At 51.4% G+C, this 26,393-nt stretch overlaps 2 protein-coding genes across 16 annotated transcripts in view; one reads left to right on the top strand and one right to left on the bottom strand.

Annotated features, from left to right (window-relative positions):
- Positions 1–17,882, bottom strand: part of ARMC6 (armadillo repeat containing 6) — a 28,092-nt gene extending 10,210 nt beyond the window's left edge. For 2 of the 5 annotated variants that reach the window (XR_009402345.1, XM_059389492.1), the window contains exons 1-8: positions 17,792–17,882; positions 13,588–13,761; positions 12,385–12,467; positions 8,115–8,688; positions 6,331–6,476; positions 5,102–5,233; positions 4,633–4,770; positions 3,266–3,508 (exon numbers count right to left, since the gene is read on the bottom strand). Coding sequence is in view for 4 of the 5 variants with exons in the window: in XM_059389492.1 (XP_059245475.1) it covers positions 3,296–3,508; positions 4,633–4,770; positions 5,102–5,233; positions 6,331–6,476; positions 8,115–8,688; positions 12,385–12,467; positions 13,588–13,714 (1,413 nt within the window). In the remaining variant the exon portion in view is untranslated. Of the gene's footprint in view, positions 1–2,764; positions 3,509–4,632; positions 4,771–5,101; positions 5,234–6,330; positions 6,477–8,114; positions 8,689–9,124; positions 9,196–12,384; positions 12,468–13,587; positions 13,762–17,791 lie in introns of those variants that run through there. The other 3 variants (XM_059389493.1, XM_059389494.1, XM_059389495.1) reach the window with 3 other exon arrangements.
- Position 17,883: 1 nt separating this feature from the next.
- Positions 17,884–26,393, top strand: part of SUGP2 (SURP and G-patch domain containing 2) — a 30,777-nt gene continuing 22,267 nt past the window's right edge. For 4 of the 11 annotated variants that reach the window (XM_059389487.1, XM_059389480.1, XM_059389481.1 and 1 more), the window contains exons 1-3: positions 18,120–18,256; positions 19,647–19,778; positions 23,545–25,149. In XM_059389487.1, coding sequence (XP_059245470.1) covers positions 18,208–18,256; positions 19,647–19,778; positions 23,545–25,149 — 1,786 coding nt within the window. In that variant the 5' untranslated portion in view covers positions 18,120–18,207. Of the gene's footprint in view, positions 17,966–18,119; positions 18,309–19,646; positions 19,779–23,544; positions 25,150–26,393 lie in introns of those variants that run through there. The other 7 variants (XM_059389486.1, XM_059389483.1, XM_059389484.1 and 4 more) reach the window with 7 other exon arrangements.

The following is a 26,393-nucleotide window of genomic DNA, read 5'->3' as shown; positions in this document are numbered from 1 at the left end:
GTCAACCTCCCTGCCACCTTCCAACAATGGCCAGTAATGCCCCTTGGCACCAGCGACTGACACCCCCACTGTGGGCACTGCAGCTGTGCCTGGTCAGGGTGCCTGGGATCCCAGCTCTTCCATGTCACCCTGGTTGGCTCTAGGCAGGACACTGTCTCTCTGTCCCCCCGTCTCCTCTAGGTCTTGGGGATCCCTGGAATCATCTGACACGATGGCTCTGAGCCAGGCCTGGGCAGAGTGACAGGGCTTAATCAATGGAGGCCAGAGAGCCATTGGCCCAAGGTCAGGTTAGCAATGCTGGCAAGAAAGGAGGGGCATGGAGGCAGGCCAAGCTGGGTTCTCATCCCACTGTGGCCCCTCAAAGGCCAGCGAGTCTATTTCTCATCTGAGAAATGGTGTGCATAGGCCCTTCTTCTCAAAGATGTATGCATAAGCCAGGACGCTGGGTCCTTCCCTGGGTGGAGGGGTACCTGCTGAATGCAACAGTGATGTCACCCAGGCCCAGCCGGTGTCAAGGCAGTTACAGCCAGCCTTCCAGAGATTCAGCCAGGTCATCAACGGAGATGGCAAACACTCTTTAGAGAGGGGCTGTGTATCTTACTGGGGCTGTGGTCCTGTATAGCAACACACTTACCCTGTTTTCAGGGGAGGGGAGGAGGCTGAGGTTCACCTGAGGCGGCAGAGCAGGGACTGGAAGCCAGGTTTGGCCAGCCTCAATTCTGTGCCTACCCACTGTGGGGACCTCCAAACAGACCCTGAGCCAGGCTCACTGACGAAGTCCGTTCCTTCAGACTAAGGTGGGAAGGACGGAGAAGCTAGAGCTCTGCCTCCCCAAAGAGGCCTGCAACTGTAGGAAGGCTGGCCAGGAGCTCGTCGCGGGAGAGGACTAGAGCTGTGGGGGCAGAGGCCTTCCCTCCAAACCACCCCCTTATTATTTAGGTGTATATTCAAAAACATTCAGAGGAAGCTGGAGCAGAGCAGGGAGAGGAGCCTGCTTACATGCAATTCCTGGTCAGTAGGGGACAGATAAACACAAAAGCACACAAGCAAGGAGACCTCAGGGAGGCTCAGAGATCAGAGACACGACACAAGAGGTGATGGGACCAAGGCACCAGTGAAGGACAACAGCAGGGGATCTCTCCTGGAGGCAACATGTGAGCTAGAACTTGGTGCCAGGGAAGAGGCAGCCATGGGGAGGGCTGGAGAAAAGGTGCTCCATGTAAGGACAGCATGTGCAAAGGCCCGAAAATGGGGAAGCTGATGTGGCTAGAAAGACAACTAAAAGAGAACGTGGTGGGGGGCACCTGGGTGGCTCAGTGGGTTGAGCCTCTGCCTTCGGCTCAGGTCATGATCTCAGGGTCCTGGGATCGAGCCCCACGTCGGACTCTCTGCTCAGCAGGGAGCCTGCTTCCCCCTTTCTCTCTGCCTGCCTCTCTGCCTACTTGTGATCTGTCTGTCAAATAAATAAATAAAATCTTTTTAAAAATAAATAAATAAATAAAAGAGAACGTAGGGAAGATGAAGTTGGGAGGTGGACGGGTCCTGGAGGACAGTTGGTTTTGCGGAGAGGGCAATGGGGAGCCTTGGGCAGATTGAGAGCAGAGCCTGGGCAGGAATTACAGGAACGGAACCTCAGGCTTCCCCAGAAATGGGCTAGCATCACCCACTCCCATGAGACAGATGATGATATATGAGGCTCACAGGGCCTGCAGAATGCCCCAAGGTCACATGGGTGGCAGAAGTCAAGGCAGGGCAGCCTGGAGCAAGTGCAAGAAACTTCTACAGGCTGGGTGTGTTCCCAGTGGGGGAAGTCAGGGTGAGGTGACTGGGTTAGAGGTTCATGTCAACCCCTCAGAGCTGGCAGGGCCCTCCCAGCCAGGAGTGGGGAACAGTTTGCCACCAAGGGGAGCTAGGACCCGGGTGACGCCACACGCCACCCCAGCCACTCGCCCAGCCACGGCAACCAGAAGCCTTCTAGGAAGGGGCTTGAGCTGATATTAAGGACCAAATTCAGGTCCTGCTTGAGCTAGGGGAGATGTATATCCAGCAGTGGACTGCGTTTCAAGAGAGTTCAGGTACCACGCCCGGAGCCCACCAGAGCTCTTGAAGCTAACCACCCAACTGGGCCACATGAGATGCACAAGCTGCCGGGTGACCACGGCACGACCCCCAGGTGTAAATGCAGAGGAGTGCTGGGGTTTGCTAAGCACAGCTGCTTGGGGACCCCCAGAACACTTTGGAGGTACAGTGGGTATTTGAGGCAGTAACACTGATGTCCATACTACAGATGGGGAAACTGAGGCTCAAAGAAGGAGGCAGACTTCCCAAGCCGCCCAGCGAGCAATGACCTCAAGCAGCCGGGCAGACGAAGACAGTCCTTTGAGGGTGACTGAGGTGGTGAAGCTAAGATGGTCAGGTGCCTCCCACGTGCCCAGCTCTGCCTGCACACGCCACGGAAGAGGGCTCTATTTTCCCCCATCCCCATTTCACAGAAGATCAGATCAAGGCTTAGACAGAATACGTCGCTAGCTGAAGGCCACAGAGCTCAGTGAGACATAATCAGAAACAGTGGCCGTGGGGCCGAGACCCCAGGTATGAACCATGGCCCCAGCAGACCATATATCCCAGGCGGTTCTCAAAACCCCTTTACTTTCCTCAGCGACTCCATGGCCTCCCCAGACATCTGCCCCTCTCCCATTCTCTGAAGCCACGGAGGCAGCACCCATACTCCATCGCGCTATGGAAGAGATCCCTCCATTGTTAACTAACAGAGTCTTTTATTACTGGGCAGTACTGGCTGACCTGGGACCCCTGTAGGCAGAAGAGCTTGGTCCCTGCTCTCTGTCCAGCAGAGCAAGACACCTACAAACCATATTATAAGTAAGAGACGAGCAGGGGAGAGAACAGACCAAAGCAGGGTCCCCACCCTCCTGTGAGACTGGCCAGTATGGATCCCACATTTCAATTAGCACTTTGCCCCCAAGTAATACTAAGGGCCCTCCTTCTGCTAGGAAAGGGCACGGGGTGGGTTTGGGAGGCCAGGACGGGTCACAGCAATGTGGTCAGCTGGCCTGGAGAACAAGGCGAAAGGAGGCCAGGACCCAGGGGCTGCTCTCTGCTCTGTAGACGCTTCATCATGGCTTCCTTCCCACCCCCCCTGTACCTGGTGGCCATCAGAAAACACCTGTCACTGAATGGGAGAGGAATCCGGGGAGTAGAGTGACAGGACATGGACCTCTTCCTGTTCCTGAGTCACATAACTCACCCAGAGCCATGGCCCAGACTGAGCCTGAGATCACGGCGCCAGGTTGCCCTTCTGGCCAGTCCACAGCTCCCGCAGCTCAACACGGCAACCAAGGTCCCGAAGGGCAGCCTTGGCCACATCCTCGCAGTCACGGTGGGCAGCACGGGCCTGCAAGATGAGTGCTTCGGCCCCCAGGTCCAGGATGGGCTGTGAGAAGGCCTGGCTGCGGGCCACCAGGTTACGGATCAGCATGCAGGCCTGTTTCTGGGAGGAAGAACTGAAGGTGAGTGGTGGTGTGCCGGTGGGTGGGGTCCACTCTGACCTCAGGGCCCCCTCATCATAACATAACAAGACAAAGGTGACCACGGTCAAGGTCCAGTAGGTGCCTACACTGTGTGACTTATCAGGCTAGATTCATTTCTCCACTTTATCCTCTCAATCGCCATGGGAAGCAGGGCTAATTCCCCCATCTCCCAGGTGAGGAAACAGATGCTCACGGCAGTCAAGTGCTTGGCAGGTGTGGCTGATCCCTCAGGTATGGGACCCTCAGCCTCAGGGCAAGATTTCCCTGTGGCTGGCAAGAGCCTGGGTAGGAAGCCCAGGAAAGGAGAGCAGAGAGACAGTGGGAAGAGGGGGTTGTGCACAGGGCCCACCTGTCAATTACATCATCACACGTTCATCAACATCTGTGCCCTGCTTATCTGCTGTGTGTGGGTGCTACAAAGCACCCCACCATTAGGAAATTAGAAGAGAAGTAGGTGGGGTGGGAGAGGCTGCCCAGCCAGGGTGGTGAGGGGTAGGCAAGGTGATTGGTGAGCCAAGGGCAGTGTTCCCGAGGAGACACCATCCCGAAGAGGGAGGCAAAGACCCATAGTGGGACAGAGTCTGGTATGTCTGAAGACCAACAAGGAGGCCCCTGGGCTGGGAGGGCGCTTGAGGTGGGAGTCAGGGAGGCAGGGAGAGCCCTGGAAACTACAAGGAAGTGTGTGGGTTTCAGGCAGGGGCGCACACAGCCCCGTCTACTGCTCAGCTTCACTGACTCCCCAGTAAGGTATGGACTGTGGGTCCCACGTGCTGAACATGAAGGAGCAGCCCACGGACAGCAAGGAACCTTCCCGAAGTCCCAGAAGATCCCCACCTGCTCTCCTCCCATCTCCTCCTCTTCCTATCCCTCTGAAGGAACTGTTAGGAAAAGATCAATGCTGGAAGAGCAAAGGAGCAGGAAGACAGCCGAGGGCAGAACTGGGTGCATTCTCAAGGATGGGTAGATACCTTCGGGAGCTGGGAAGGAAGAAGAATTGGAGAGAAGTGGGCTAGGCTGGGGATGAGGACAGGGACAGGGACAGGGAGGGCCTGGGTCTGCCCCGCCCTCCTGCCCCCAGGCCCACCTGCACTCCGGCCTCTGCAGGGTGCGCCTTCATGGCCCGCAGTGCTACCAGGGCGCCGCCGCCCTCCATGATGACCCGGCTGTTCTCCGGCTTCCGCAGGGCTAGGACGCACAGGGCCGCACAGCTCTGCTCGCATACCTGTGGGGGTCACGGGGACAGCGGAGACAATCAGATGCCCATTACCCCGACGGCCCTCCGTGGCCACCACTGTTAATTTCCCAGGTGAGTGCCCTGCAGTTTCCCCTGGAGAGTCCACGGCCAGCCCGCATATATATCTGATCAGTAATAACAGGGATGATAAAAACCTCAACCACGCGCTTAGGGGGCATGGTCTCAACACAGGCCTCTCATGGGCCCCACCCTAGCCCTGCTTGAGGAAATGGGGCAGAGCACCAGGTGAACCCAGACACTAAGCTGGGACTCCAGCCACTGTGCCCCACCGAGTGCGCCGCCTGCCTGGGGTAGGTACCTGGGGACTGGCCAAGTGCTGGGTCATGGCAGCCACGATGGACTCTGTCCCGCCAGCTCGGACAATGGCGTCCTTCACATCATCATTGCCTGCGATGGCCCGCAGGGCACTCAACACTTGCTTTACAACGTCCTATGGGGATGGGGGGAGGTGGGGGTCAGCTCTGGCCAGCTCGTCCTCCTGTGCTGGGCCAGACACTAACTGCTTGGTTGCTGGTTTGTGGAGGGTGCGGGGGGGTGGTCTTGAGGAGAGTCTGTTGTTCCACGGTCCAAAAAACAGGTGGGGCCACCCTGGGGCACACATGGAGCCAGTAAGGGCAGGGGAGGCTCAGAAAGGTGGAGCCTATGAATTAGCCCACCTGTGCCTAGCCCAAGTGTCTGGACAACCTGGACATCCACCCCTCACGCACAGAGGCAGGCATGTGGCTCAGGCCAGGAATCAAAGCATAGGGTCCCCTGGCCATAGCTAAGTCCCCAGGTCCTGAGCTGAGGACAGCTGACCAGACGCTGCCGGGACTCCTAACCGCCCTGCTGAGGGGCAGAACTATAAAAGAGAAAGCAGTGGGAGGGAAACCAAGCCTCTACCCACTGCCTGGCTGTCCAGGAGTACAAACAAAATGCATTCCCTCATGTGCTTAAGCTGGTTCAAATTCAGCTTTCTGCCATGTGTCCAGAAGGAGACTGGCTGATATCACCAGCTGAAGCTGGGGCCAGCAGGACCATTGCTGCCACAGGACAGGGAGGTACTCCCGCCCTAGGTCAGGCATGTAGAGAGGGGGTTAAGTGGCTGCTAAATGAAAGAATAATGAATAGGAGGCCCCGCCCCATTTTATGGATGGGGAAACCGAGGCACTAAGGATTTGCCTCACCCAAGCATCACACTCCTGAACTGGGAGCTGGGCCAGCCCCTGCCAACACCCACTGGCATTCCTCCCACTGCTGGTAGAAAATACGAAGGTGTTAAAGGTCAGTAAGAGAGGGTGGGTGGCTTTGTTTTCCCCCAAAACTTAACTTCCTGCCCAGGGGTCAATGAGAAGTGAAAATTGCACTTTGCTTCCAGGGTCAGCAGATAGGGCCAGTGTGTTCTGATTCAGGCTGGTCTGGGTGGCTGGGGCTCAAGGGGGCAGAGTTCACTGGGAGGTCTGGAACCTTCCTGCAGCATCAAGAGAAATGACAAATCGAAATCCAAGTGAAGGGTGCTTCACACCCTAAGACAGCCTGGACACCCACCTGGTGGTCGCTGCAGTTGGCCAGTAGGGCCACCAGGACACCGAGGCCCCCAAGGTCGACAATCTCCTGGCAGAATTCGTTGCGGACGGCCAGGCGGGATAGGGTGCTGCAGAGCTCACTCAGGACACTGGGGTTGTCAGAGAATGCTGTGGAGAGGGAGGGAGAGGAACCACTGGGGCGAGGACATGGAGAGAACTAGTCCCAGCTTGGAACCAGGAGCCAGCAGTCCTGGTACAAATCCTGTTCCACCTGGGAAGTGGGGCCCTTCTGCCCAGCAGGCAGGCCACACACACCAGGAGAGCCCCACTGAACACCAGGGCTGCCAGGCCTGGAGTGCCCCCTGCTGGCCGCAGGAGAAGACAGCCAAACACACCCTCCCCCACACCGTGTCCCAGATAAATTCCAGACCAACTGATGATCCCAACTAAAAAAAGAAAACCATAATAGTGCTATAATAAAACATCCAAGACTATTTTTATGTTCTTGGGGTGGGAATGACCTTTCTAAGTGCAACGGGAAACCCAGAAACTGTAGAGCGACATATGGATAGAGCGGACCTGGGTAAAATTGAACACAGATGCCGAAGACAAAGCTCAGAGGCCCTAGGGAGGAGAGGCCTGTGCTGAGGCTCAGATGGGGGTGGGGTGGTGGGGAGTGGAAGGGTGGCGGGTGGACAGCCCTAATTTATACAAAGCTCTGTGACAGTCAGCTGGTATGTCTCCATGGTCAGGGTGAAGCCCCAGCAATGCTGGGAGCACTAATCTGGGTGGAGGAATTCTCTAGATGTGGTGACATCTATGATCAGCTGACTTCAAGATGAACCCTGATGGTCTGACTGGGCCTCATCCAGTCAGCTCATGGCCTTAAGAGGGAAACTGAGGTATTCCTGAAGAGGAAGAAGCTCTCTGGAGGAGAGAGCTCTCTGGTGGTGTTGGCTGTTGGCTCCTGCCCAAGCTACTCCGTGGATTTCAGACTCACCAGCCCCTCGGCCAGCCACATGAGCCAATTCCTTGAAACACCACCCCCCCCAATGGCTCTACTTCTCTGGCAGAACCCAGACTAATAGGAGCTCCTGTCAACAAACGAGAGAGATGTAAACTCCCCCTCAGAAAAGGAGCTCGACTTCACAGATGGCGGGACTGTTTTCACCTTCTCCAGAGGTATGAGACTGAGGTAGTAGGCTCGCCTCTCCAGAAGATGGCCAAAGGCCCACAAACAAGACTGGCTGGCTATAGGGCCAGAGCTACAGGCAGGCTGGGAAGAACTCATTCTTCTCTCACCTTCTGTGCACCAGACCACAGTCAGGCCTTTTCTAGTGGGTACAATGGATGGGGGCAGGGAATTTCGGGTCTGAACATCAGTGTTGTGGTCTCCTACAGCTGGCTTGTCTTGGTCATCCCAGTTGGGAACATGTACGTGCATAACAATTTGAGGCTAAGTATGAACCAAACTGTAAACCTTCACTGGGAACCAGACACACTCCCCCACTTTTAGAAAACACCCTTATTTGTCCCTTTGGGGAGCTCTCCTTTCCGTGTACTCTCAGTCTGTGTGGTTGAACAGAGCCAAGCCCCTTCCTCAAATGGCTCCAGAGATGGGCACAAGATTTGGTCTTGGCCAATGAGACCTGGCTGGGAACTCACCTAGAGCAACCAAGAGTAAGGAACTATTCCACTAGGGCTGGCATGTGGGTGTTGGTAAGCCAGAAGAGGCAAGTGGAGCCTGGAGCCAGCCACACCTGAAGCCATCCTAAAACCCAACTCTCATTCTCACACCGCTCCTACCTTTGGCGGCCTCAATGAGTACCTTCAAGCCTCCATTCTCCTGCACAATCATCTTGGCATGGTCGTGGGCATGGCCAAAGGGCACACGGATGTCATCATCGAAGGTCATGACTCGGAGGGCCCAGCAGGCCTCCCTGACCACATCAGCACAGTGGCCATGCCGGGTAATGGCACCCGTCAGCAGAGGAAGCACACCGGCCTTCACCAGGCTCTGCCGATTCTGCTCGTGCTTCAGGCTGGCATGGCACACACAGCGGATGCCAGAACATGTCAGATCAGCCGCGTCGGCATTCTGGGCCAGTGTGACCACCAGCAGCTGCAGGCCCTGGGTGTCTAGGAGATCGGGCTGGCCATCGGTCAGGGCTGACAGGGCGTTGAGGGCCTGGAGCAGGAGGCCCTGGTCGCTTGCTACAGCAAGCTTCCAGGCGGCGAGAAGGATGGGGTAGGCCCCCTTCTGGGCTGCCAGGAAGCGGCTCGCCTTATGCTGCTTGCACTGCTCTAAAAAGCGGGTGAGGTGTGCGGATACTTCCTGGGGGTGAGAGCGGGCCACGGACTCCTGCAGGTCATCCAGGGCCTAGAGGACACGGGAGAGACTTCAGTGTCAGCTCAGCCCAAAGAGGTTCTATAGCAACAATGCCCCTGTGCCCCCACCCCATCAGATCCCCCTTCCCGGGACCTAGGCCTGTGGTGGAAATGCAGTCCAGCCGCGGTAGCTTCCACATATGGGCTTCTAGGAGCTTCGAGCTCCAGAGGTCACACAGAGACGGAGAGACCCAGCTATCTCAGGGTCCCTCCATGGAGCCACACACGTGAGCGCAGGCACAGTCAATGCTCCAACCCTAGCTGCCATTGCAAGAGGCTCTCTAAGCAAGACCTGTGGAACCATCTGGCTGAGCTCAGTCAAACCATAAGGAACAAGAAAAGGCCGTTGTTCTGGGTTGTTTACTGTGCAGCTACAACTAACCGACATACCCTCCAGGGGCCACCTCTCCAAGGAAGGTGAAAGTTACCTTTGCCAGACCGGCCCCTACCAGATGTCTCCTGTTTGTTTCTCCCATCCATTCCACAAACGTTTATCTGCCAAATGAAACCACACCATACACACTGTTGATTTACCCAAATTCAACTCAAAGCCTTTGGGGGAAAAACAGTAATAATGAGAGGAAACGACTTGAAAAGAGCATCCAACTCTAGCTGCCATTCAATTCCATGACCTCCAGATCTGCCTCAGCAATGAGCCCAAGATAAACCTGAGCCTCCTGGGACTTATGAAATCACCGGTCCCTGGCCCTAGGGAGAGCAGCTCTATAGATGCCATCAACCCAGCGCAGAGGGCTGGGATTTGGCCACCACTGCTCTGAATGGCAAGGATGCCAGTTGGCTCTCTGTCCCTGAGCTGGACTTAACTGAGGATATGTTACAATGACACAGAATATTAATAGGCATAAAGCAGAGAATGTGCCTCGAATGGACATTCACCAAAGAAAATATACTGGTGGCCACTATGGCGACAAAATGATGGTCCACATCGCTAGTGGTTAGGGAAATACTCAAGAAAGTAAATATACAATTACCACGTGATCCAGCAATCCCACTTCCAAGGATATATCCTGAAGAACTGAAAGGAGTCTTAAAGAAATGTCTGTATATCCGTGTTCACAGCAGCATTAATTCTGGGAGACGAAAGCTAGAAGCAACCCAACTTTCCATCCACGGACGAATGGATAAACAGACTGTGGTCCATCCACACAATAGAATATTATTCAGCCATAGCAAGGAACAAAATTCTGACCCAGGCTCCAACATGGATTAACCCTGATGACATTATGCTGAATGAAAGAAGCCAGCCACGAAAGGACAAACTCTGTGATTGTACTTAGAGGAGTCCCCAGAGAAGTCCCATTCAGAGGGGCGGGAAGGAGAATGCTGAGTGACAGGGGCTAGGGGAGGGGAACAGGAAGTTAGTGTTTCATGGGGACAGGGTTTCAGTTTGGGAAGATGAGAAAGTCCTGGAAATGGCTGGTGGGTGATGGTTCCACAACAGTGTGAAAGTACTTCGTGTCACTGAAATGTACACTTAGAAACGGTTAAGATGGTGAATCTGTGTAATATTTTACCACAAACCCAAAGCAGAGGATGGAGCATTTGAGAAGGAACTTGGCAAGAAACCTGAAAAGCGGTGGCCCAAGTGCCGTTAAGATGCACAGTGCTGGAGTTACAACACTCTGGATTTAGTCAGGTGAGAGAGGAAAAGATAAAGGGCACAAGCTGCACACTAGTCTCTATCCAGTTTGTTGGAATCTCCTCTTGCCCCAGATGGTATCAGGAAGGTGAGTCTCTGCGCTGGCTGGCTGAGACAGTGGTCTTCATCGCCCCTAGGTGCTGCCTGAGACCCCAGACCCTGTGGGTGGCTGAGGAGAGGATAGTCACTGAAGTGAAGGTGGCAGAGTCAGCTGTACCCCACCTGTGACACCTTGGCCTGATGATGGGGGCTTTGTCCACTAACCTGGGAGGTCATTCTCTCTATGGCTGATGGCTTGGATTCTGACACTCCTTGCAATATAAAACCAGTCCGGCTTGTTTTCTCCTTAGTGTTCCAAGACTTTTTGGTTTTGTTTCTGCAAGTTTGTGTGCAACAAACTTCCTGACTCTGGTAGACTCATTTCAAAAGACATCAGCAGAGTTGAATTTTTCCCCCACAGATAAGCATTTTTCACAGGTTGGAGCCGCAGCAGCAGCAGAGGTCAATGCTGCCGTGGCAAGAGAAGGGGCTGGTTCAATTGCAAGGTGAGAATAAGGAAGGATATGAAACCCAAAGCGTGTGGCGCCTCCCACACAGGAAGGGAGAGAAGGGGTTTGGTGGGAGAGAAGGGGACAGGGCCTATCAGATTTTGCTATAAATGCTTGAGTACTGCTTGAATCTTTTATGCCAAGAACATATTCACATTCTTCTTCAGTAATGGAAAAATAAAATTAAAAGTCAAATTAAGAAGAATAAAAAAGTGAAGGTTGTAAACAAAAGGAGTTTTCTGTACTGCTGGTAGAAAACAACAGAGCTGTTCCCAGCTTGATTCCCTGGGAGATGGACCTGGATCTGGGTCCTAGCTCTGCCCTTCACTGGCTATGACCACAAGTGAGTCATTTATCTTTTGGAAGCCTCAGATTCCTAATCAGCAAAATAGGCTAACAACAGATTGAGATAATATGTTTTAAGGATTTAGCACAATGCTGAGTGCTTAAGAAGTGCTCAGTGATTCTTAGAGACTGTTGTTATTGAGACCCTTCATATGTAAAGGGCACATACAAATCAATGAGAACGAGATGAACAACCCAATAAAAAAACTGCCAAGACAACAAATGCATTTCTTACTAACAAATAAGTCAAAACAATGAGGTAATTTTCTCAAAATCTCTGTGAGGCTGGAGATGGTGAGGACCCTGAGAGCAGAGAGAAGTAAACACGTTGCCTTAGGCAAAGCTGGGTTCATACCCAGGGCTGTGTTCTCCAACTTCCTCTTTTGTCACGATATTCACTTGCTGTCAGGTAAATCATTGTTTTTGTCTCCGGATTACCCATCTATAAAATGGGATAGTAATCCCCGCCTTGCAGGGATCTTGAGAGAACAACTGAGACAGCACAAAGAAAGCGCCTCACACAGAACTGACTCCACAGTCAGTTCTCAATAAACACTATAGCCTTTTGCCTTTTTATCAACAGCTTATCGTTGTTTAATAGGTGACCTTAAGGATAGCATATAATCTCTGTGATCTTTAACTTCCTTGTCTGTGTGCTAGAGAGTGAGGGTAGGCTCTGGGCCTCTGTTTGCCCATCAGTAAGTCAGGAAGGATGACAACACCCACCTCACAGGCCAGTTTTCGTGCTAAAGGGGCTAAATAGTGTCCTGCTGAATAATCAGTGCTCCACAGGTGGTGGAGCACACTTTCTGTAATTCCTATTCATCTTTGAGCAGACTTAGCGGTTGGGAGGGTCCTCCTGAAAGGCTCCTCCATGGTGCCCTCTCCCCCAAGGCTGCCAATACTGGGGACAACCTGAGTGTTGTCCATCCCAAAAAGGACACTCAAATCTGGATTCAGGGAGCCCTGGCTGCAAGCTCGGGCTCCAATGTACACGTTGGGTGCCTGCCCTTCAGAACGGCATCTGTCATTTAGGAACCAGTGGAAAGGTGCCCCTAACAGACTGTTCAATGGTGACGTGTGTGGAACCACATGTGTAAGGTCAGCCATGCCCACATGGGCCACGCCCACCTACCTGCAGGATGTCGTGTGTAGGTTCCTGGGGTCCATCTGCAGAGACTTTGGGTGCCATCTTTATAATGTTGCTCAGATCAACCCCTGCGGTGGAGTGGGGGGGGGGGGTTTAGGAAACAAGTGACAGCCAACATCCCCATAGGCCTTCCAGAACATACTCATGTCCCTTCTTCTGGAACCACCCCACTCTGGAGGCCTTTGGGGGTCTGCTCAGCTCCCCACCCTAACCCCCTCCCTACCAGGGCCACATTCATACAAGGGATATAGAATATGGAGAGGGTGGTCTTTGCCCCTGGGCCCTGTCCAGCCAATGGGAGCGGAGCAGTCGTGAGGCTACAGGTCATCACTGCAGTGAGGGACATGTTCTACTTGGTGGTCTAAGAGGGGAGGGGACCCCATAGCCTTTTTCCTTGGGCTCCCATTGTTCTTCAACCTGGTTGCATCCCCCACCCTCCCTGACACCCCCCAGGAGAAGCTTGCACTGCACAACACACGTGCGGGTACTCCTCCAGGCCCTGGCCAGTATCTAGATCCCACTCTGTGCCGGGGACACAAGCCTCTGATATCTGAGGCTGGACCCCCTGAACCCTTGCCCTCTTGAGTCTGACTGGGCTTGGCCAATGGGAAATAGGACTTCAGATCAAAAGGAGTAGGAGGGTGGGGTATTTATTCCCAGCTCCCTGCCTCTGCCTCTGCCAGGTGGTTCGCCAACCCCAGCCATGGCCTGTTGTGGGGTTGGGGAGGTCCCTGCTATGGCCAGCAGGATCTCCTAACCCTGGCAACACCACTATAAATAATCCCCTCCTAACCACTGTCCCCCATAGCCTATTTTGAAAATGCCACAGGCTGGTGACCAACCCTCCATGAACTCAGGCTGGAGTGTCGGTGAGGCAGGGAGGCAGGTGGCCCTGTTTCTTGGGAGGCAGTCAGAAAAAGCCTCTTCAAGGAAGTGGCAATTAAAAAAGAGACCCATCTGGAAGGATTCAGCCCTGCAGATGTCTGAGTGGGGTCAAGGCAAGTAGAGGGAGGCTAAGAACAAAGTGGGAGGAAGCCGCCAGCCTGCTCAGGCCGGGGACCAGTGCTGCCACCAGAGGCAAGACAGAGCCATGGTGGGAAATCATTCTTGCACGTTAAGAGCTGGGGAATGGAACTGACTTTCGGCCAAAAAGCCAGACCAGCGCTGGGCCTGGCTACAGTGCCTTACCTTGTGATTCGAATTGTTCCACAGCCTCTTTTACTGCCTCCTCTGGCCCCATCTCGAACTCTTCAATGTTTTCACGAACGGCTGCATCGAAGGTCTCCTGGGTGATGCGCTTGGCGGACATCTTCATCTCCTGCTCATGGGGCGGCAGGTGCCTGCCTGACAGACACTCTCAAACTGAGAAATCAAGACAGGAAGAAAGCTTCATGGAGGGTGAGATGATAACCGTGAGCCTGGCTATCACTTAGGGAAGAGTGACCAAGAGCCAAAGCCCAGGACCTCCCAGGAAAAAGTCTTACAAGCTGGGTCACAGGGAAGGCTGATACCCCAGCACCTGCACAGCCTCTAGAAGTGCAGAAGAGGGCAGATAGTTGACATTTTATCTAAGAAAGAGAGACTGTTAATACATGTCCTTTTAGTTAACAAAGAATAAAATAATAGTTTAATAATATTACAGGTTGTAAGTTGTTACATGATCATAATGAAATAACACGGTTATAATGCCACATTTTATATAATGTGTTATTTATGATATGCCATATTTGTCATAATATGTAACACGAGAACTATATGGCATTTTATTATATACTTTAGGTATTTCATATGTAACTATGTAATAAAACTACTTACAATGGTATGCTGTTAGAACAACAAAAGTTTCAAAATAAAAATTAATTATAATAAAGTGGAATGCTAAATCAAAAACTAATAGAAATAATTACCATAAGGGGAAGTAGGAAAAAGAGGGATGAGGCCAGGAATAGAAGCTGGATTATTTTCTTCAAATGTACCTTGTTTCATGGTTGTTGTTGTTATTGTTGTTGAAGATTTTATTTATTTGTCAGCGAGAGAAAGAACAAGGGGGGGAATGGCAGGCAGAGGGAGAAGCAGGCTACCCTCTGAGCAAGGAGCCAGATTCAGGACTCAATCCCAGGACCCCCGGGATCATGACCTGAGCTGAAGGCAGACGCTTAACCGACTGAGCCACTCAGGCATCTCATTTTGCTGAAAACTGGCTAATAAAGAATATAGCATTCATCCTACTTCCTAATTACCGGATTATAAAGACAGGAAGAGGAAAAGTTCTGTTTTGTAGATGAATTCCAACAAATTATCCACAACAGGCCAGATTTAGATGACAGTCCCCATAGGCCGTAAAACCGTGAGGAGTGAACCTGATGGGGAACGTGACAATGAGGGGACTGTACCCTCATCCACTGTGTAATTTCACATGGCCAGAAGAGAAACCCAATACTACCTGTCTCCAGACAGGAATGAAATGCACCTGTGAAGTCTTCTTGCCAAAAACTCAAACCCAATCTGACAATGGATCCAATAGAACTTTCTGTGAAGATGGGATATTCCCTATCTGTGCCGTCCAGGTGGGTTCTAGCACTTGAAATATAGCTAAGGTGACGGAGGCACTGAACGTGTACTTTTTATTTTTTGTACATTGTATTTACTTATTTTTTGTTTTAAGTAGACTCCACGCCCAGAGTAGAGCCCAACATGGGGCTTGAACCCACAACCCTGAGATCAAGACCTGAGCTGAGATCAAGAGTGGGCTGCTTAACCGACTGAGCCCCCCAGGCGCTCTACTCTCTCTTTTCAACAAAGTGGGAAACGGGCCTCAGGCCTAGAGCCTAACAGGGGTTAACAACTCCTTTCATTTTGCTTCTTTTGCTATTTCTACTTTGTTTATTGAAGTAATATTAAGTTTCTGTTAAAATACATCACTTTTTAAATTTGTAACAGAGTTTCAAGAATAGTACAAAGAACACCTATTTCCTTCTAACTTTACCAGTTGTTAACATTTTGCCAAGTTAATCTCTGAGAGCGTGTGTTCCTGCACACACATGTGCCATGTGAGAATACGCTCCAGGAATCAGGAATCCCTCTGAAAGACGTCAGCATGAATCTCCCAAGAAAAGGGCACTCTCACACATTCAATGTGCATCGAAAATTTAACACAGGAGATTTAGCAGCGATACGTTACTATTTTCTAATAGACACTCCATGACCAACTTTCTCAATTGTCCTAAGGCTGTCTTTCAAAACAATTATTTTTTCCATCCCAGGTCTGTTAAAGAATCGTACATCACAGAAAATGTAAGGGGAACAAACGCACAGGGAGTACTAGGACGCCAGGAAGGGAATGTGGCAAAAGTCCAAGGGCAGATTTGGGCTGTATGGGAAACAGGCCACTCAAGCCTGTGCTTCTCTTTCTGGAGGTGGCACAGGAAGTGAAGACTCCATTTGTGTTTGTACAGATGTTTTGGGGGAGGAGGAGGACAGGCTCTGGGGCCAGCAGTGGCGACTTGAATCCTAGGCCCTCCACCTAACCTCACTGTTGGTCAACTCTCTCTTGTGTGACATGGGGATAAACAGAGAGAATCTACCTCATAGGACTGTAGTGACATTTCAAGCATACAATCCCTATAAAGTGCTTAAATAGGATTTGGCACAGAGTAGGAGCTCAATAAACATTAGCGGTTGTTCCTTTCCTTTGCTGTCTAGAAGTAATTCAACCAGTTTAATTGGGGGGAGAGGCAGAAGGGCATCACACACCTCACCTTGCTTCCTTGCAGATAGCCCCCTTACTTCTTTCTGCCCCAGAAGAACAAGGATCCCTTTAGGGGTTGCTAAGGATTTCCATGGTCAAAGGTGAAGGAAAAAATAATAAGGATTTTGTTTCAATAAAGAGCCTCTCAGTGAGGCACCCAGGCTGGTATGCCTGTGTGGTGTTCCTGACCAGTTTCGAGGGGCAGAAACATCCCCGCTGGGGCTGTTGGAAGGACTCTGTTTCCGACTCTGCCACCAAATGATGCTTCCACCACCCCAGCCATGCTTCAGACCTGAGTGGGCCAACAGTGAGGGGCCACACTACCACAGCGACACAGTCCAAAAGGCGAATGTCAATTGCCTACTTTATGGATGAGAAATCTGAAGCTAAGAGACGGGACGAACCTGCCAGAGATCACACAAACAGTAAGAGGCCTGGCCATCATGCCGCCTTGCTTTACTAACGCCTTCCCTCCACCTGGGTTCTCTGCAGAGTGTCTGCTATCTGGGTGCCTTCCCTGACCACTTAGAACCTGTATGTGCTTTCTGGCCTTGGCTCCCCTACCCCATGAACCTTCCTCTGCCCAGTCCTGTGCTTGGGAGATCAATGTCTGGCTCTGGGATCCCCCTCTACGGCAAGTCCTACAGGGGTCCCCTAGGTTAGGCACGAGGCTAGGTGGCAGAATGAAAGTACGTATCTGGAGTTCATGAGAAACACAATGCCTAGGAATGGTCGTCTGGGAGCCACCTGGGAACAGTCCAGGTTAGGAAAGGGGGAAAAACAGCATTACCAGTCCCCATGATAGAAGCAAGGTGTCCTGGAGGAAAGAAAGGGAGTTAGCAAGACCTCAAATGACAGCCGGTTTTCCTTTCTAAGCCAGGGTTCCACTCACTGAGAAAACGGTGCCCTGACATAGCAGGGACTCTATCATCTTCCTCCACCCGACAAAACCACCCTGGTTCAGGCACAGTCCTAAGGGTAGTCTCACCAGGTTCCTCCCTGCCACACTCTGTACCTCTATTCTCCATTCAGCAGGCACGGAGAAACTTGAAATCACAGAGACCTCACTGCTCAAAATCCTGCACTGGCGTCCCAACCCTCTCAACAAAATCCAATCTACCTACCAGCACTTTCTCTACATGGACCTTACCTAGGTCTCTAACCTAGACCTTCTCACCTGCGCATCCCAGCCAGCCAAGGGACGCTCTTAATAACCACTGTGGTTAAAGCTGCCCCACCCTCCTATCGCATCATCCTTTTTGAGTACTGTATCTACCTGGAACATGTCCATTTACCTTACTGCCTTTTACTGTCTAGCCTCCCCTCCCAATTAAAATTTAACCTCCAGGACAACTGGGGCTCAGTTAACTTTGTTCTCCTTCCCCCCCTGCCCAGGATGGAGTCAGACACGCAGCAGTCACTCAGTACATAGGTTATGAATGAATGAATAATGAAAAGAAATGAATAATCAAATGAATGAAAAGAAAGAGGAGGCCAGGGAAACAGGGATTTTGTTCCCTGGCGGCTTCTGTAAGTCATTCCCCAAAATCAAGTCCCCGAGGGCGGCGCCACAGTCACCAGTCCGACCCCGCGGTGCCCACTCCCCTCCCCGCGCGAGGGAACTCCGCAGCCCCGGCTTCTCACCCGGTTTTCACAGCCACGTGGGGAAAGGGTGGGGCTCCCGACTGTCACCGGCAGAACCACCTCTGGTCCCTTCCGGCCACCGTACGGGCGCAGCCGCGCTGGCGCCAACTCGCCTCGGCCTCCCGCAGCTCCACGGACCGCTCCTGGAGAGCTCAAGAGAGACCGCGAGCGCAGGTAAAAGCCGAAAGAGCCAACAGGTGTGCAGCGGCGGCGTCTTTGGCACGTTTTCCCGGCCGCTTTCCGTTGCCGCCGCTCTCAACAAATTAATCTTTCGCCTCGGGAGCGTCTGCCCTGAGAAGCGAGCAACGCGCCTGCGCAAGAGAACTTGGCGGCGGCCGCCTGCGCCTGCGCATCAGGGCTCGGCGGCAGCTTGCGCCTGCGCGGCGCGGCGCTGCGGAGACCGTTGGCTCATTTGCATGTCCCCGCCTCGCGCGGCGGCGGCGGCGGCGGCGGCGGCGGCGGCGGGTGAGGAACCTGAGGCGGTGGCGGGGGCGGCTCCGCGCGCGGTGGGTTCGGGGTGAGGCCTGGGCCCCGGCGTCGTCGGTGGGCGGGTCCCCGGGTGGGAGGCCCGGGTTCCGCTCCGGGGCCCAGGGGCCCCGCGATGACGCCGCGAGCTCGGCCCTCGGGCTGCGCGCCGGTCGCGTCCCCGCCTGCTCGGCCTGGGGGGCGGTCTTCGGCCTCCCGGGCCCGACGCCCCCTTGTCTTCGTTCTCGGAGGCCGGTAGGAGGCGGGCCACGCCCGAAAGGGTTCATTCGTTCATTCATTCCACCCGAGCCCAGAGCAGTTCCGTTCGTACGGGGATTACTGCAGCCGACCGCTGTATCGGGCTCTTGACCATTTTTCACCCGGTTCAATCCCCACAACAGCCCCCACCATTAGCTGCCCATTACATGGATGGGGAAACGGAGGCGCAAAAAGGTTCGGTCACTTGATTTGATCCGGAGCCGCCTGACTGGGAGACCCTATCCTTCGACAGCAGAGAACAAGGGGCGCCCCAGGAAAAGGGTTTAGGGATGAGAAAGGGGGATGATGGTTATAAGAAATGGCTCGAAGGAAGGGCAGGTTTGGGTCTTGAGGTTGGAGGTTTCAAGACGGAACGGGTATTTTGGTTAAGGACGCAGCCACCGGGTTCCTGAGCGTTGCTTCTCAAGTCTTTTTCCAGTCTGTCTTCAGGGCTTTGTCCCCGATACCAGTGCCCTGTTTTCCAGGTTCCGGTCTGGGCTCTCTGACCTTGGGTGGGTCACTTAAGCCCGAGTCTTTCTCTTTTTCTGTATACTGTCATTCATAACAGGATCTGCTTTTCACTGGGTTCTTGGAAAAACTAAAGGAGATTGTGAGAGTCCCTTTCCTCCGAGAGGACCTGGTACAGAGCAAGCTCTGTCACTAGCCACGGATTCCTCCACTCACTTGTTGAGAGGCAGTTCTCAGAGGGCCAGGCAGTTCTCAGAGCCTCTTTGCATGTCTGTGATACAAGAGAATAGAAATGGGAAAGATCCCATCTTTCCTAACCACCATTTGCAAGGGTTATGCTCCGCCCCCCACTTACATTCATTTGTGTGTGTTGTTTTACTGCAGTTCTCCTCTTAGCCCCAACTGGTAGGGAGTCTGAGGAAATGGGCTCGGAGAAGCAAGGTAGATTGTCTAAGGTCACAGTGCTCGTTTTGTTCCTTCTAACCAACACACCTGTGAGCTCCGTAAGGGCAGAAGCCCCCTTCAAATAATCCAGCCTCCCTCTGAAGCACCATCTGAATTATAAATTACTGTCTCATTACTTTGAGGATTAGGTGAAATTAAGCAGGTTGTGTGTGAGCGTTAGTTGTCATTCTTAGTGTCTTTTTTTCCCCTCTCGCTACAGGTCAGAGAAACATGGCAGCTAGGCGAATTGCACAGGAGACTTTTGATGCTGTTTTGCAAGAAAAAGCTAACCGATATCACATGGACCCCAGTGGTGAGGCCGTAGGTGAAGCTCTTCAGTTTAAAGCTCAAGGTGAATTAAAGTGCTTGGTTTCTTTGGGGGGAGGGTAGTTATTGGGCGTTCTTTTAGCGTCAGGGCAGTAGGATATCAATGCCTTGGGCAAACTATTCAACTCCTTGAATAGGGGAGATAAAGTTATCTTTTGGTCTACCTGTCAAATCATTATGCAGAAGTGGGCATTATGGTCTGAAGCTTCTTTGCTTCTGTCCTCCCCCACCTGAAGAAGGGTTCTTGAATCAGTCTGTCTCCATCGTCCCCACCACCGCTGCCCACATTTGAGCTCTTACTAGTTTTCGCCTGGATTATTGCAGTAATCTTCTGAACCGTCTCTCAGCTTCTGGCTCCATTCCCCTCAAATCGGCCCTCCCCGACAGGTCTATTAATGCCAGCCTTGCTGGGCCAAGGTCCTGCTTGGATTCTTTGGGGTTCCCCATTTCGGGGTTACATCCTCAGGACAAGTGCAGGAGCAACCAGGTAATGGTAATAGTGGTGTGTACAAGATGAGGGCATGGGAGGTTGCCAAGTGTAGGCCTTGCCTGAAAACATTGTCCTTGGAAAGTTTTGAAATGTGACACCCACAGAATAAAAAATGGTGCATACACCGTTTGCAAGATGACGGGGGTCCCTCACCAGGCACCTAAGGCTCCCAGCCCTCGTCTCCTACCTTTGGGGCTCATGTTTCAGTGACACTGTGCTGCCTGTTTGTGCTTTGAATCCCTCCCCAGCCCAGGCCAGCCTGGTTAAGTCTCTCGGGCACTAAGACCCAGCTTACACGTGCCTTCCCTCAGGAAGCTTGGCAGGTTTTGAGGTTGATTTGATTGCTCTCCTGGGCCCACTGAGCACTCCCTTTTTTGACGTGGGCCAGCCTCCTCCAGACTTTCTTTGGGCCTGTGCTGTCCCCTGCACCAGCCTCTGAGCCAGTGTCCACTGAGGAAGCTTCCTCAGTATTGATCAAGTGAGTCTGAATGCAGGGGCAGGGATAACTTGTGTACTTTGGATGGGCAGAAACCAAAGCCTAGAAGCTATCTTCAGCTACTGTATTTTTTTAAATGCTTGAATATTTCTACACAAGAACATTCCCATTATAAGGGATTGGAAGAATTAAGAAGTACTTAGGAGTATGGGGCGCCTGAGTGAATTTTTTTAAAAAGCAGTAGTTAGGAGTATAATGTAAAAGTTTCTAGCTGCTTCCTTACCCCTCAGAGGTAACCATATCTGTAGTGTTTTGTGAATACTTCAGTTCTTCCATGGTACGTTTATGTAATCCTAAATACTTACGTATAGAAATATGCATACAGGCACATTTATATGTATATATTTGTATGTGTATGTATACACATGTATATATCTAGTGATTTAAATCTTGGTTTATTTTTATCTAGAGACTCAGACATTAACTGACAATGTATCTTAGTCTCCTCAAGAAAAATGGGGGATGGTAGCTGTACCAGGAAACCAGCAGGATGCTAGATGGTTCTGGAACCACCACTTTGTCACAGGGCTAGCTGCATGGTCCATCCACCGGCCTTTCACTGTGTCTGTTCTAGTCTGTATTGCTTTATAAGGCGTCAGAAAACCCCGTTGTGCAGACCCCATCCCCCACCACTCCTAATGCTGTTGCCCTAACTGTGCTGTCAGTAGCCATCAATACCTGCGTTATCCCAGTGGACTTTTTGCTGGAACATCCATATTCACTATTGTACCTGAGTGGTCAGTCCCGTGCACTAGCCAGGGAGGTTTCCCCTTTGCTCCAGACCCCTTCATGGCTTTCCATCTTGTTCAGAATAAACTGTGGAGTCCCATTGAGGGCCTGACTTGATTTGTTACCCCCATTCTGTTCACATCTTCTAGCATAGCAGGTCCTTAACTTCGCTGCTTGTTAGAATCATCTGGGGACCCTTTGAGATTTTATTTATTTATTTATTTATTTATTTATTTATTTATTTTAGTGAGAGAGCACGTGTACAAGCTAGAGAACATGCACACGTGCATGGGGAGGGGCAGAGGGGGAAGGAGAGGGACAAGCAGACTCCATAATGAGTGTGGAGCCCAATCTCATGAACCTAAGATCGTGAGTGGACTCAACCAACTGAGCTAATTAGATACCCCTTGGGGACCCTTTAAAAATCCTAATGCAAAAAAAAAAAAAATCCTAATGCCTGGGGCACCTGGGTGGCTCAGTGGTTGAGCCTCTGCCTTCTGCTCAGGTCATGATCTCAGGGTCCTGGGATCGAGCCCTGCATCGCGCTCTCTGCTCAGCAGGGAGCCTGCTTCCCCCTCTCTCTCTCTGCCTGCCTCTCTACTTGTGATCTCTGTAAAATAAATAAATAAAATATTAAAAAAAATTCCTAATTCCCAGGCCACATCCCCATCCCAATTACTTAAATAAGGATGCCTGGGGATCCTGAAGGACTCCAGTAAGCAGTAGAGTTTAGGGGCCACCTTTTATCACTTTGCCCCTGGTTCCTCTGTTCCATTCTGGCTCTGCTCCTTCCTTGCTAGTCTTAGCTCTGGGCTTTGTCCTGATGTCCCACTGCCTGGAAGGCTTCCTCCATAACTGCACAGTCTGACCTCTTACACCAGGCCTTTGCTGCACAGATACGATGCTGTCAGAGCAGCCCTCCTTGACCAGCCTGTCCGAAAATGGCTCTCTTCTTCCTGCTCCTGTCTGCTTGATTCTTACGTATGGTGGATTTCTGTTTACTGCTGGCTCCCTCAACTGATAAATCTAGAGGATAAATCTAGAGGAGTAGGGACTTCGCTGTCTCCTTTCCCTGTTCTATAACTCCATTGCCTGAGCAGTGCCCACACACAGTAGTTGTTCATTTGCTTATTTGTTGAACAAATCAACTTGGGTTTATACACAGCTTTAGCTTCTTGTGGTATCTTGGCCCATTACTCCTTCCTGGCATCTCTCCTACCTTTTACTTGACTTCTTGACTAGGTAATATTCTGCCATAAGCTAGAAAGTTAGAAAGCAACTCTGCAAAGTCTCCCTGAGGCCTGCTCTTCCCGTGTTCCTGGCTTCTTACAGAGTTTCTTTATGTGTGAATAAGCAAGTGCAAATTTCGGCTCCTGTTTTTCTCATTTCTACACATTCTGTTCTGTTTTCATTGGGACCTCTCTCGCTGTGGCTTGTTTAGCTTCTGCGTTCTCTCTTATCTGTTTTGGTCTCTCTGTTTTTTCAGAGAATTGGTTGGCCCAGTGGACATTTGTAAGGGAGCCTGTCTGCCACCTTTGGGTCAGATGCTCAGCTATGGTTGGCTCTGGTGGGTGTAGTGTCAGACATGGCTCCAGCCACAGTGGCACTGTGGTCTAACATTTTCTCCTCAGAGGCAGGGAGGGCAGGCAGCCGCCAGAGGAGCTGTCTACTGTGTGGTAAGGTAGAAATACATAAGTTGTGTAAAGTTGTAGTAAAGAAGCCCGGGTTATTTGGGGGTCAGACACCCTTCTGTGAGTCTAAAAGAGGGCTAATAAAAGATGCCTGCAGAGCCTGGCCAGCAAGGCCAAATGAGTGACGGGCACTATTGCCCAGCCTCTGTGGCCTGTCACCCAGGCACATGCAGGGCCAGTGCTTGGAGGTCTCCTATTTTTATAAGTTGACAGTCCGGATTTTTAAGTAAAGCCACCCGCATTTTAAATGTTAGAAACAAATACAAATTTCTAAAATGTATTCTGGCAAAAAAAGGACCCCTCCTGGCTGCTGGTATGTGGACTGTCTTTTTGCAACCTCTGGTCTAAATTACCTTTGTGCTTCTCTTTGAATCATTTATTTCAGATCTTCTAAGGACAGTCCCAAGAGCCAGAGCAGATATGTACGATGACATTCCTAGTGACAGCAGATATACTCTGGCTGGATCTGTAGCTCATGCTCGAGACACTGGAAGAGAAAGCCTGCGAGGTGATGTATTTCCAGGACCTTCCTTCAGATCAAGCAATCCTTCTGTAAGTGAAGACAACTACTTTCGCAAAGAGTGTGGCCGGGATCTGGAATTTTCCCACTCTGAATCCCGAGACCAGGTTTTTGGCCACCGGAAATTGGGACATTTCCGTTCTCAGGACTGGAAATTTGCACTCCGTGGCTCTTGGGAACAAGACTTTGCTCACCCAGTTTCTCAAGAATCCCCTTGGTCACAGGAGTATAATTTTGGTCCTTCTGCACTCCTGGGGGACTTTGGTTCCTCCAGGCTGATTGAGAAAGAGTGTTTGGAGAAAGAGAGTCGGGATTATGACGTGGACCGTCCAGCAGAGGCAGACTCTGTGCTCAGGGGCAGTGCCCAAGTCCAGGGCAGAGGCCGAGGTCTAAACATCGTTGACCAGGAAGGGGCCCTTTTAGGAAAGGGAGAGACTCAGGGCCTGCTCCCAACTAAAGGGGGAGTTGGGAAACTTGTCACACTGAGAAGTGTGAGCACAAAGAAAGTACCCACTGTAAATCGTATTACTCCCAAAACTCAGGGCACCAACCAAATCCAGAAAACCACCTCAAGTCCTGATGTGACCCTGGGGACAAACCCAGGGACAGAAGATATCCAGTTTCCCACTCAGATCCCTTTGGGGCTTAATCTGAAGGATATTCGGCTCCCCAGAAGAAAGATGAGCTTTGACCTCATAGATAAGTCTGATGTCTTTTCAAGATTTGGGATAGAAATAATCAAATGGGCAGGATTTCACACCATAAAAGATGATGTTAAATTTTCCCAGCTTTTCCAGACTCTCTTTGAACTCGAAACCGAAACCTGTGCTAAAATGCTTGCTTCGTTCAAATGCTCCTTAAAACCAGAGCACCGAGATTTTTGCTTTTTTACTATCAAATTTTTAAAGCACTCTGCTTTGAAAACACCCAGAGTTGATAACGAGTTTTTAAACATGCTTTTAGACAAAGGTGCTGTGAAGACCAAAAATTGCTTTTTTGAAATTATAAAGCCCTTTGACAAGTACATCATGCGGCTTCAAGACCGGCTCCTGAAGAGTGTCACACCCCTGCTCATGGCGTGCAACGCCTATGAGCTGAGTGTCAAGATGAAGACCCTTAGTAACCCCCTGGACTTGGCTCTTGCCCTGGAGACCACCAATTCTCTCTGCCGGAAATCTTTAGCCCTCTTGGGACAGACTTTCTCCTTGGCCTCCTCTTTCCGGCAAGAGAAAATTTTAGAAGCCGTGGGCCTCCAAGATATAGCTCCCTCTCCTGCCGCATTTCCAAATTTTGAGGACTCTACTCTGTTTGGGAGAGAGTACATCGATCACCTGAAGGCCTGGCTGGTCAGCAGTGGGTGTCCCCTCCAGGTCAAGAAAGCCGAACCTGAGCCAGCCCAAGAGGAGGAGAAAATGGCTCCCCCTACCAAACCCGAAGTTCAGGCCAAGGCTCCGAGTGGTCTGAGTGATGGTAAGGAAAGCACCGAAAGTTCCTGTTTACTGTGATTAGTTTGTTATTCACGTGTTCTTGCAATGTCTTTTATTTTTGAGATTTTTTGCCCCGAAGTTTTTTTTAGCCAACTGGAAACATTCAGAGTTTTAGTAGAAAACTCATATTGGCCAGTGTGCGTGGGCGCTGTTCATTCTGTAAGCATATATTAGGAATCTTCTGTCTACCACAGAAGTTTTTAGGCGTTTCTGGGTCACAGACTCCTTTGGGAATCTGATGAAAAGGTGTGGCGCTTGCCAGGAAAAAGGCACACATATTTGTACACAATTCTGTCTGTGCTTTCTGGGGGGCTTATACCATCCTGCAGCCAAGGTTAAGAACCCTTTGTTAGCATCTCCCTCCCCCCACTCTAAGATATTCATTCATAGAGGGGAAAGGAAGCACTGGGCACTGTCTCTGGGGAATCCCTAGGCTCCTAAGGGACAAGTCAAAAAACCCTCCTGTGCCAGGATGAAGGGGATGGAAGAGCCCCCAGCCCGGGGGAGGCCGGGAGGCCATGTTTGAGCTGTGTTGAGGGATCAGTGGAGATTAGCCACATCAGCCCACGTAGTAGAAGCACCTTTCTACCCACTTGCTTTTCTAGAATGACTAAAAGTCGATACATCAGTTAGGTACATCTGGTAATCTGTAGGTAATGAGTCAGCTTCGTGGAGGTTCCAGAAAGGCCAAGAAAGAGGTAATAGTTTTTTTAAAAAAAGGAAGAAGTAGTAGTAATAGAAATATTTGGCTGTTTAGTGTCCCTTTTCTCTCCCTCTTAGCACCAAGGATGGATGCTCTCCTAGCCCAGACATCCCAGAAGTCATGAGCATATGTGGTGCCCATGTGACCAGCAAGGAAGCACTTTCCCCCTCTTTATCTCAAGAGGAAGTCCTTTTCCCCACAAGGCAGTGTTCAGCTTCCATTGCCCTAACCAAGTGGGAAGGCCTTGTTTGTCCCTGAGTCTCTTTACTCCTCTACACCCTTACGGAGCCCTGACTACATCAGGCACTGGGTAGGTCCCACCATGGATGGGCAGCCACCCCTCATCCTGGAGAGGGAGCCTTCCAGAAGTGAGCTTAGGGCTGAAGCAGGACCCCTCCTCCCCACATCCTTCATAGTGGTGGAGTGGAAAGTTAGTGTAATGATGATAATGAAGAACTTTGTTTGAAGGAGGAAGAAAACACCCATAACTGAAAGTCGCCCACCGTTGTTTTCTGGTTTTGTTG

This window comes from Mustela nigripes, chromosome 2, assembly GCF_022355385.1.
Source record: "Mustela nigripes isolate SB6536 chromosome 2, MUSNIG.SB6536, whole genome shotgun sequence".
NCBI classification, from domain to species: Eukaryota; Metazoa; Chordata; class Mammalia; order Carnivora; family Mustelidae; genus Mustela; species Mustela nigripes.
This window is presented reverse-complemented; position numbering and strand designations above follow the sequence as displayed.